Below are 12051 nucleotides of genomic sequence, written 5' to 3'. Positions count from 1 at the left end.
GTTCCGACTCTTCTTTTCCCAACGTTTAACAAAAGTTATTGGTTTTGGTGGATGGTGTCAATGAATGTGGCTGGTGTCTTACAGGAGGCAGGGGATGCTTACTCAAGGGCCCGCACCAGATCCCAAGTGTGAGTGAATTTCACCAGTCCTCATGTTTCCACATTCATAGGTGTTTGTTTCAGTACAGCCGAAATCCATTACCTTTTAATCATCCCTTTAAAGGGGAGAATATAAAAGTTCTCCAGTGGCTTCTTATTCTTTGGAAAGGTAAAATTTTGAGGCTCTATGAAGAAGAGTGTTCATGCGCAAAGTCAGTAACGCTATCAACTTTAGTGAAGATGTTATTTCGGTTTGTCTGTTCAGTATTCATATTACTGTGGCAAGTTTATCATTTCTTGAAACTAATAGCACACAGTATCTTGTCTTTGGAGAGTAACGGCTCCACTTATTACCTGAGTTAAAAACAAGGAATAGCACATTTGAAAAGAAAGTGGTCAAAGTTAATTTTAGGAAGATAGGGATGTCTAGTTTCTGCTGATGACCGTCCGCGGACCTCTTCGAGGTGACCCAGCTAGACATCCAGGGTACTTAGGTTCAGAAATATGGGTCGAAACCTACCTGCCCTTGATTAAAGTTCTGTTCATCTTTTCAAATGTGTTGTGTCCGTTTTATTTTTTTTAATATTTTTTTTAATTAATTCCTTGTAAAAAGGGAGAATTGTGCTTTTAAAGGCATGTTCTTTAGAGCAGTACAACTTCTAGCTTATTTCCAAAGACCTAACAGGTTGAGTTCATGATTGCGGTGGCTTGCCACCTCTTTAGTAGGCGACGTTTCGGGAGATCCTTCTCTCATCATCGGGCAAAGTAAAATGATGTTGCGCATGTATTTATATAATTGCAGAGGATCGAAATTCATAAAAATTAACCAATCAGAAACGAGCTGATAATTACAGTTAATTACGGTAATTAACATTTTCGGATCTGGATGTAGGTAACTACTTCTTCTGTAGGGCTGGTAACCAAATTTCGGGAAGTTGATACGAGATGCTGTTTTGTGTTTGTTACGTTCTACACTGTTGATGGTTTCTTTAATCTTCCTGGCCGTTGTTCTGGATTCTCTGTCAATGATTTTCTTTTCATCCCAATTAAACTGATGACTTCTGCTCCAGCTGTGGTTCGCAATTTTGTTTTTCTTCGCATCTCCGTTTCTCACTGCGCGCATATGTTCTTGTACTCGTTGCTTAAACTTTCTTTTTGTTTCGCCTTTATACACTGCATCACAATCTTTACACGGGATTTCGTAAACAACATTGCTTTGTTCTTCCAGGTTTATTTTGTCTTTTGGTTTAGTCAAAGTGCTTCTAGGGTGTCTTTAGAGGTAAGAATGCATTTGATCTTGTGTTGCCTTAAAACTTGACGAAGGATCTCGCTGGTACCTGGTACGAAGGGTAGGAATGCTGGTGCGATAAATTCCTCTGATGTTTCCTTGTTGTCTCCGTTACATCTTTTCTTCATTTTATTTTCTACTTGCGTGATGACTTTATGACTGTATCCATTTGCGATTAATTCATTTCTTACACCTCGAATTTCTATTTTCCTCTCCTGTTTATCACTGACTACGCTGTTGGCACGATTCAGTAATGAAGATATGACACTTTCTTTGCAAGGTTTCTGATGGTTTGATTCGAAGTTAAGGTACTGGTCAGTGTGTGTTGGTTTACGATACACTGAAACTGAAATGGAACCATTCTTGCGTTTGACCAAAGTGTACAGAAAAGCGATACTTCCATCGTGTTCAAGCTCAACAGTGAATTTGATTTGTCGATGTAGGCCGTTGATGTGTTCATGAAACTCTTCTAGATGAGATCTTTTGATTATGGCGAATACGTCGTCAACAAATCTTTTCCACACCTTTGGACGTCTGTCTGATGTGACTAATACTGTTGTCTCGTGTGCTTGCATGTATATTTCTGCGACTACTGATAATGCAGGGCCTCCCATGGCAACTCCGTCTGTTTGAGTGTAGAAGTTCTTATTAAACAGATACCATGTTTTGGTTAGAACAACTTTAGTGTTAAAGAAGGAGTGTTTAGAATATTTTTTTAAAAAGAACAGTGGTGTTTTTTAAGATTTATAAATTCGGAAAGACAGAACGTATTTTTGCAAGCACTTTATCATCATATTATTTGTTTCAAAAAAAGTTCGTAATCTTTTGCCACGAACAATAACTCAACCCTCTTTAACTCGACTCAACCAAGACATATCAAGCACTCGAAGCTTTGTTTCGCCTTCTCACAGATCCTTACAGATGATAATGATCGTTGAGTTGCCTCTGGTGTATCCTGGTCCTCACAAGTTAATATTTCGCCAGATTGGCCGATTCTGGTGAGGTTAGAAGTTTTTCCTTTATTTCTTCTAAAAATAAATTAAAGTTAAATATTTTGGAAGGGATGGATATTTTTTAACGTGGAGAATTAGTTACCTATTTGGAAAATGATTAAAACAAATTTTTATTTAACTGTTTAGTGAAATCTTTATTTCTTTACATCTAAAGAAGTTAGGGGCATTAAAACTAATCACCAAAATTAATGGCATGTGTGCTTGTTCTTCTAAGCTTAAAAGGAAGCGAAGAGGAAAAACATAACCGAAATTTCAGATATACACACACACCTCTTGTGGCTGTGGAGTCCTCATATCGCAAACCACCTTCTTGCAGTAACACTAACGTTATCTCCGTGATTGCGTCGACGTTTGTTTCTGCTTCTGTTATTGTTAAGAATGAAATTCGTTTCTGATTAACTGTCATGAGTATTTATAATTTATGAATGTGCAAAATTACAATGTTTAGTGTGGAATAATATCAACTTACCGATTTTTTTTGTTCTCTAATAATTGGCCAGAAGAACTTTTAAACTGCAGCCGCCTCTACCCATTGACATCGTGTACGAAGATGTTTGCAACATTGTTTCCAACCTGAGTCATGCCTTGAAGTGGTTTTCCTTTCACTTGGTAATAAGTGCCAGAAGGCAACTGAAGGCAATCAAACGTCCCATCCAGATTTAGAAATTCTGAGGAACCGAACTCTTCTGTTATATACACCGATGTAACATCAGGGTATAATAAACAAAAATAAATTTATTATAGTTATTTTAAACCCTATGGGTCTACAATTGTGTGAATAAAGTATACCTTGTAAATCATTGCCACTCTTTATACGGCTACTTGACTTCTCCGCAGTGTTCTTTCTGTGCGATGCCTGTCACGGCCAATGTAAAACATAAATGATGGATCTATTTTTTCTATTGTGTGTAAATCAATCGTGCTACTTGCTCATCCCCTCCCACTGGAGGGATTACATAGTACCAGGACACACCAAAATAGGGGACTAATGCAAGGTCTAGGCCCTTTTAAATGCACAGTTTAGGCCACCCCTAAATATGCAAAAGTTCCAGGGGTCAGCTGAAAAATGCAGGAAACCTAAAGCTTTTGCATCATAAATATGGTACGAATAGTGGTATGCAAGAATTGTACCACCTGTCAATTGTACCACCTGTCATTTTTATTTTCGGAATTTTGATTTCTGAATTTCGATTTTTAAATTTAAATTTTGGATATTGGGCAAGCTTTAGTGATGGTTTATAGATTTTTAAACTCATTCTTTCTGCTTCCGAATATGGAATTGTAGTAGTTGTTGCTCCAGTGTTTACCAATGCTATAAATATTTGACCAGTTGAAAGGGTGAATTTTATATGGGTTTTGATTTATTTGGATTTTTAGCGTGATCAAAGGAGTGTTAACTGCTCTTTCAGCTGCTTGATGTGCTTGATCCATATCTTCTTTCAATTTATGACAGTATAACTGTGTACGTCTTTTTATAATAATCGCAAAAGTTGTTGTTTCTTTCTGAGTATTGTCTTCGTTCATTTTTATCTGGGTTGGCATTTCTTTTATTTGTGCCATTATGAGGTGATCCATTAGGACCAAGATAGCAATTTCTATAACCATTATGTCTATTGTAATATAACCCAATTCAACATTAATACCCAGCAGGACGTGCCAGAAACACTGCTTCATGTCTTGGGTGAATTACAGGCCCTTTGGTTATCGCAAATAATATCATCACCAACATTATAATCACTATGACGTCATGTAATGCATGCTTCTTATCAACTATCAGGGAGGAAACTATGCCTATTTTGCCACTCCCTATCTCAAACAGCATTACAGATTCAATTAATTGTTTTTTGCAGCCCAAAAGTTTGTCTAGAAATGACAGGTGGCTTTGCCCGCAGTGCTCTTCTTATCAATACAGTACAAGCGAAACGGTTTTCACCCAGTGTGGAGACATTCTAATTATCCAACTGAAGAGGTTTACGTTTCTTGATGGAGGAACCCTGAATTATAACAAATTTGTTACCTGCCTTGCTTCAAATGACGATATTTTTAGAGTTCGCTCTCAGCCAACGGATGGCATATCATTTAACAACAAATATTTGTTAGCTGCCACTATTAATCATTCGGGCACCCTATGAGCAGGTCGCTATTGGGCATTCATTAAAGATCGCAGCTGTGGCTTATGGTTAAGATGTGACGATAAAGCAGTTGTTAGAGTTGCACCATCCGATTTAAAGGTACTGTCCGGTAAAAAATTAAAACTTGATATTACTTACATCTCGGTACAAAAGTAAAGAAAAAAGCATTTAAATACAACCAAAATTGTCTTTCATAAGTTTAAACTGAATTTGTTTACTTGACTATGCCATTCTCAATCGCCATCTTTACTGAACTTCGAACGCGGAAAAGGACTGGGTAAAAACATTAATATGCGCAATTTATGCAATGACGTATTCTTTGGGTTGCAGAAAGAGAAATGAAGAAAAAAAAGTTAATGTTATTCCCAACAGAATTTTTTTACGTTTATCAATTATGTTCACAAACAAGTGTAAACGTAATTGGATTTCAGTTTGAGCCAGAACGACCCAATAACAAACAACAAATTCCCTCTTATAATGACGATAAAGCGGACGCACCAGAATCACCCGCTGCTTCTCGCACACATATAGATGTCAGTGAATGGTGCTTATGTGAAAAGTGCGAGAGGATGTCTTCAGCTGTTGAGTGTTTGTGCTGTAACGAGGTGGACACTATAAAATAATTCCAGCTACAGGGTACCTATATAATTTGACCTTACCTTGACCTTAACCGAATAGGGTGTATACTGGCTTCAAAGAAGGTGAAGAAATACCTGAAATTGATTTGTTTGGACAAATGAAGTTGACGACGAGAATACTTGATTGTAAATTAAAAACAACCTCGCACTCAGTACTTTTTTATATTAAAAAATAAACAGAAAGCTGTAGTGCAAACGAGTTTGCACATTTTTCAAAATATTTACAGTTGGTTAAAATATATATATATATATACAAAGTGTGATTATGAATAACCTGGAACCAATTTATTTTTGTTTGCTAATTGAGAGGGATAGAATAGGGGTACTGGGAACGAGGTTTATAATTATCTAGGAAATATAAAAGTACATAAACCACAATTTATTTAATGCGTTTGTATTTCAATGCATTTTCTATAATTTGTTCTTTCGCTGGTCGGTTTTCTGGAGCAATCTTTAATGAACATTTTCGTTTTAAACGACTTTTCTTTGTAGCTTTCCGCATGCATAGAGACCGTTTTAAGACTCTGCGTATGATGTAAGTTAAGTAGTCATAACTTTTATCTTCTTTTATAATTTTTGCTCCGTATCTTCGATTTGGCTTAGAGTACGCGATTTTGAATAGCGGTATCTTTGCACCTTCCTCGTCAATACTGTATTTCTAAATACAGTTGAACTCATGTAATTCGAATTCTCAAGGGACCGAGAATTTTGTTCGAATTACATGAGTTTCGAACTAGATGAGTTTTCATATTTTTGACCTAATTCGATGAAAAAAGTCTTTCCCAGGTTTACTTTCGAACTATTTTTTGTATTTTCGAGTTAGAACAATGAAATACTAAATTCATAATTTTTCGAAAAAGTCTTTGATTGTTGATTGTTTCATTTTCTGCTCTCGTTTCTTGGAAATCTCTTCGGAGATCTTCTGAATCAATGGGATGACGTTCGATGATTCGAAAAGGGTCATATTTTTGAGAGTCTCGATTGCGTCGTCAATCTCATTTTGCGATGGGGGTGGAATTGGTTCATCATCAGGACACTCTGCACTTTCGTCGTCTGAAGAGCCGTCATCGATGACTTATACTTCTGGATTTTTATACATATCCACGATTTCTTTGACAGACAATGGGCGTGATTCATTAGTAACAACATTGAAATCTATATCAATGAACGATTCGACATCCAGATCGTCAGGTGCAATGTCAGGTCTAATCTTTCGTAATCGGTCTAGGTCTTGATTCAAATCTTCTACAACATTCGTTTCATCATTTTCGTCGTCTGAATCGCTCTTGTCACTTTCCGTATCTTTGAAAGGATCGTCATTCTCATCCATAGCACCATTCCTTGCAACCTCCGAGATTCCTGATTTTCGAAAGCAATTTACGATTGTTTCACTCTACACATTATCCCAAGCCGTCTTGAGCATTATCATGGCTTCAAGAATTGATGTTTTCGGTAGTTCAGCCTTCTTGTCTAACGCTATCAAGATCCTTCGAATTACCAGTGATCGGTATTTTGCCTTCAAAGACCTGAACAAAAAAAAATGAAAGTCTATTAGAATGAATTAAGATCCATTTTTTGAGATAGCTCTGGGGATTATAATTCGATAAATTGGAAACAATTGTTTTTTCTTCGAATCATTACATTTCTTTCCTTCTAAGAAAATATAATTACATTCACAAGGGGCATGAATTCAACTCTCTCTTAAGAATGTCTAAGTATTTTTCTTCTCCTTCAAATGTAATCGTGCATGGTATTTGTAAGCCTTCTCCATCTCCTAGGTTGACTCTTTTTCCAGTGACAGAAATATTAGCAGCATTAGTTGATTTAGATCGTAAAAAGTAAAAGATTGTTTTTGCATATCGACCAGTTTTTCCTTTTTTTAAATGACCAACTTTTGTCTTTTGTCACAGCAACTGCATATTTATCTCTTTCGTTCTCAGGTTCAGGACGCGTTTGTAAAGATTCACCAATAACTGGTGTCCATTCATTCATATAGGCGTGATACCCTTTAACCATTGACTCGCATTTGAATTGCCTTACTACGGACAATGGAATTTCATAACTCAAAGAAATCTTCTTCCTACAAACTTCAACAACTTCTGCAATATTAGTTATTGCCATTTTACTTAAGTTTAGTATGCCAAAAAAAATTTTTGATTTGGTTTTGTTTTGGTAGAGAGTAATTGGAAGACATTCTAGTGTTACCAAACAAACTTTTTTCTTTGACAACACTGGAATGGCTTCAAAACAATGAATGGGAAATAAATATTTCCAAACAACAGAATAATGAGTAACTTTGAAGAAATTTTACCTGATAACTCCTTGATCCATAGGTTGGGTACAAGAAGTGGTGTTAGGTGGCAGGAATTGTAGATTTACAGCCTTTAACTCTGTGAAGTTTGGGTGTGCGGGACAGTTGTCGACTGTTAAAACAATCTTCCTTCCTTGTGGCTCGAATTTACGATCTAATTCTCTAACCCATTCTTCAAATAATACTCCATCCAGCCAGGATTTTTTTGCAAGCGATACCGACAGGGTAGATTTCTCACGTTTTTGAAACATCTGGGTTTCGCGGACTTTCCAATCACAAACATTGGAAGCCTTTCGCCCAAAGCATTGGATGCAGCCATTCCTGTTAGGCGCACTTTGCTGTGCTTTCCGCCGGAACAGCGTTTTCCTTTGAAGTGATAAGACTTTGATGGTAGCGCTTGGTAGAATAGGCCGAATTCATCGGCATTGAAGATGTCTTTTAATTCATATCTGGCCAATATAGTTGGTAGGGTAGTTTCTTCCCAAGGTGCTGTCATCTTACTTGTTACTTTTGCGGACTCCCCAGATAATTCTTTGAATGTGATTCCATATCTGAATAGTAAAAAAAGATCATGTTGCAAATATCGAACTTACGGAAGTTTTTATCCTTATGTGCATTGAATGAAAGCATTCATATTAGAATAAACCCTGTTAGAACATAATAGACAAGTAAGTATTACCTCTCCCTCCAGCCTCTCAACCATCCGTTCGATGCTGAAAAATCTTCATAGTTGAATGCTGTGGCAAATTCACGAGCTTTCTCGATTAAAATTGGTCCATTAATTGGGATGTTGTTACCACGCATTGAGGTAAACCAAGTCAACAACGATTGATTCAATTTTTCGTACTTGTCAGTCTTAACTCTCTGGCGTTTTAGTGAGTTTTTGAAAGCAAGGAATATCTTCTCTTTATTGTTCTTCCATGTTGACAAGGTGCTGCTTGGAACGGAGTACTTGATGGATGCGTCTTTATTGGACATACCATCCTCCAAGTCACGGAGAGCTTCATATTTTGTTTTTAAAGTGAGTTCTTTATGCTTTCTTTTCCCCATCTTGTCTTGATAAGAAATGGAAGCCAAAAGCAGTGGACGAGCTCCAATCGAATGTAAAAAAAAAACATTCGATTGCAAATTATCGAGTTGGTAAGCTTCAAAAACTCAAAAAATTCGAATTACATGATTAAAATTTCTTGATGGGACCGGAAAATCTGTTCGATTTACATGATTTTTCTAATTACATTGGTTCGAATTATAGGAGTTTTCTTGTAAGGTTTTCAAGGTAAATTCTGAGGGGACCACAGAATCTGTTCGAATTAAGTGAGTTTTCGAATTATAGGAGTTCGAATTACATGAGTTCAACTGTATATATTTATATGGATGAATAAATAAATTTATGTTTTTACTCTTATCCTATAAAAACTTAACTTTACCTGTTCACGGTTGACGTTGTTGTTGTGGTCTAGAATCGCTAACTGCGTACCAGCAATCATTTTTTCCATTTTGAAAAAAGTGGATTTAGGCAAATACCGTATTTTTAACGAGTGAAATACTTCAAGCAAAGTTGTGTTGACATGTTCAGTCATCTTCTCCAAATCTTTCACCAATACTGGTTGCGTTACTACTTTCATTAACTTGGCGTGTGCTGCCGAACCCATGTCTAACCACTCCTTCCTGCTTAAAGCTTCATTAGATAGAGGTGGATAGTCACACTTTCTATAAAACTGATTATGTGGAAAAACATGCCTGTTGACAGAGTGGTGAACGATTGAAGTAAACCGCTCGGCCAACTCTTTTCCATTGCCTCCGCATGTCGCTATCGACCAATAAAGGTGGTTGACAACCGCTGGAGCCCACCTAGCAAGTATCTTCATATCTAAATGTAAAAAGCGAGCATGTATGTGGTTGTGTTGCAAGTAACAATGAAAGAATGTAGTGAAAGATATCAACCATCCATTACTTTTGGTCTTCGAAGCCTTCATCAGCTTCTTCAAACAGCCTTTCCCAATATGCCAGGGGTCAAATTGGTGTATTATTGTCTTGTATTTTTCATCAGTTCTCAATAATTTCTTTATGGATACATGCCTTCAAAGAAACAATCTGGACTATATAATTTGCGTTACATACTTTATAAACTGCGAACAATAATGCTGTACGTACCTATCGGTGGAAATGACCCTGATTGGGAGATGTTTTGCTTCTTGGATTTCGTCGATACAATCTATGAAGCCCTTCTTTTCCATCGCCTGGGAACTGGAAACTTCCTAAATATTTATACAAACCTTGCAAATGTTCCAAACATTTATAAAAACACAGTGGATATATCATTGACAAAACATAACTACAAATAAGAAAATTACCTTTACATGGACAATTTTAAAGTTCAATATTTTGTTGGTGAGTGTGTCCATCGCAGAAACTGTACTGTATGTAGCGTTATGTCCTGGTGAATCACATTGCCCATCTACAGCTAGTTCCAACGACTTCCCACTCTACAACATTTCCGCGACCTGCTCCTCTTGATTTTTAAGCCATGCCCGATTTATTTCTGGAAAAATATAGTTCCCACGGTGTTCGTAATATGTCGATTTTCCGATAAACTTCAAGTTGAGTAAATTTGCAAATCTACGAACTTTGTGAAAAGATGAACCCGACAATTCAATTGCAGCTGTTAAAAGAAGGTTGCCAACACCTTTGGTTCCTTTCCATTTTGGTTGTGATGACCAAACATATTCGCATCCTACATGAAGAATGTGCAAACATTACAGTTCACGTGCCTTTATTCAAATAAAATGCGAGTTTTTTCTAAAATTAAACCTGGGTACAACAATGGTAAGAAGTTGTACCTTTGACACACCGAAAACGATTTGACAATTGACTTCCCATATTTTGGTGCTCTTCTGTCAGTGCTTGATTAAGTGCAGCACCACACTTGTTACAAAACTTTAACAACTCCATAAGGCTCGATTTGAACACTATAAATGTAGACTGACGATAAATAGGTTCTGTCTCCTTACTACAACCTTCTTCTGAAACGCTATCAGTATCTGTATCGTCGTCTATTTTGTAATCGTTCACGAAATCTGGATCGTCTCTTTCGCACCTTAAAAAGTAAATAGCATTGTATATTTTTCATTTGACTAAATGGTAGACCGACCAGTCCCCTATTAGGTTTTAATTACCTTCTTAAAGATTTCAATAACCAAGAATCGTTTTTGTCACTTTTATCATCTGTATCCTCATCTCCATCTAAAACATCATCGCCTTCACCAACCATTTGGCATTCATCGTCTGTGTCGTACTCCATATCGACTTCGGACTCCTCATTTTGCCTTTTATATATATTGGACAAGCCAAGCATAAATAACATATCTAAATGTCAAGTATTGGTGTAATTCAATATGTACGATGCGCCGCAACTAATTACACGGTACGGTACGAACCTTCATTATTCTTCCTCTTCTGACGATGAGTCCAGCTCTAAAACATAAATTAATGTGAAATTGTGTACCATATGACAACAACAGCGGATAGTTTGGTATGTTACAAAAAATGATTACCAGATTCGTCAAGAAATTCGAATTGACATGTGGCATCTGATTTTTTCATTTCACCATCGCACGATGTTGTCTGCGTTTGGGCATTGGCCACTCCAACGGATGTCTGCGTAGATATATTTCTCTGTAAATAATCTTTATATTGGGTAGATGAATTGCGCGTGGTTACTACAGCCTGGCACCCGATCGAATATGATGATGGCTCAGGTTCATCGAAAGACGACGACGAACATACCACCGGGTGAAAAATAACGGGTGCATCTAAGGAGGCTATAGCTTGCCCTACAATCTAATGACAGAAAAATGGAAATAGTATGTTTCGAACGAGACCACCATCAAATTTTTACTTACCATTACCTACAATAAGGCTACAACTTCAATGCTCACTGCTGAAATTTAAAACGTTTTTCAAACTATTACCAGATCTAATAAAAGTTGTTCATACCTCTTCATGTTCTTTTATTTTCCTTCTACGAGTTGATGTTTCCCGCTCTTTTGGCTTATCCTTATATGGAAAAATAGTTGGAATGGCAGTAGGTAAAAGTTTTCTCCTCTGAGTCCGGTTCTTATACGGAGAACAAGAATTTTGAATATCCCACGAAGGGTCAAAACAACTTTCTTCAAAATGGTCCGAACAGACCTTCACGATGGAAGGTAAAGCTGTACGATTTATATTTCTTAGCCAAATTGACCTCATTTTAGAATCAGTTGGAAGTGAAAAAAAGGTTTTTTTCTCGGTTTCAGTAACATTTGCACTTTCCTCGTTTTTCTTTTTCTTTTTTTTCTTCTTACTTTTACTTGAACAGTTGACGACAACACACCAAGACATTTTAAAATTGTATCGTTATCAAAGACAGAGACAAACGCATGGCACAGATTTATACAATTCCAATTCTGTAAGGCTGATATTATCCGTGTCTGGTCTCAGTTCCGGCACAAAAAATAAAGCTGCTTTAAAATAATCTACTTTAATTTTTGTAGACAGACATTCTGTTTGTGTGGACAGGGACATAAAGTTCT

General features: G+C 36.8%; 1 protein-coding gene across 1 annotated transcript; it reads right to left on the bottom strand.

Annotated features, from left to right (window-relative positions):
- Positions 1 to 7291: 7291 nt before the first annotated feature.
- On the bottom strand, positions 7292 to 8530 carry LOC130613398 (tigger transposable element-derived protein 4-like). The gene is made up of 4 exons (XM_057434749.1): positions 8160 to 8530; positions 7762 to 8031; positions 7481 to 7642; positions 7292 to 7409 (listed from the first exon to the last, which is right to left on the bottom strand). Exons 1-4 carry the CDS (start codon positions 8528 to 8530, stop codon positions 7292 to 7294), a joined length of 921 nt encoding a protein of 306 aa, XP_057290732.1.
- Between the last annotated feature and the right edge of the window lie 3521 nt (positions 8531 to 12051).

The sequence above is a fragment of the Hydractinia symbiolongicarpus genome, chromosome 11, assembly GCF_029227915.1.
Source record: "Hydractinia symbiolongicarpus strain clone_291-10 chromosome 11, HSymV2.1, whole genome shotgun sequence".
In the NCBI taxonomy this organism is placed as follows: domain Eukaryota; kingdom Metazoa; phylum Cnidaria; class Hydrozoa; order Anthoathecata; family Hydractiniidae; genus Hydractinia; species Hydractinia symbiolongicarpus.
This window is presented reverse-complemented; position numbering and strand designations above follow the sequence as displayed.

Coding starts and splice junctions, on each gene's coding strand:
- LOC130613398 (XM_057434749.1), bottom strand. CDS start 8,530: ATGGGGAAAAGAAAGCATAAAGAACTCACTTTAAAAACAAAATATGAA. Junction 8,032..8,159: donor TTGAGAGGCTGGAGGGAGAG/GTAATACTTACT, acceptor TTTACTATTCAG/ATATGGAATCACATTCAAAG. Junction 7,643..7,761: donor TTGGGCGAAAGGCTTCCAAT/GTTTGTGATTGG, acceptor AGAATGGGTTAG/AGAATTAGATCGTAAATTCG.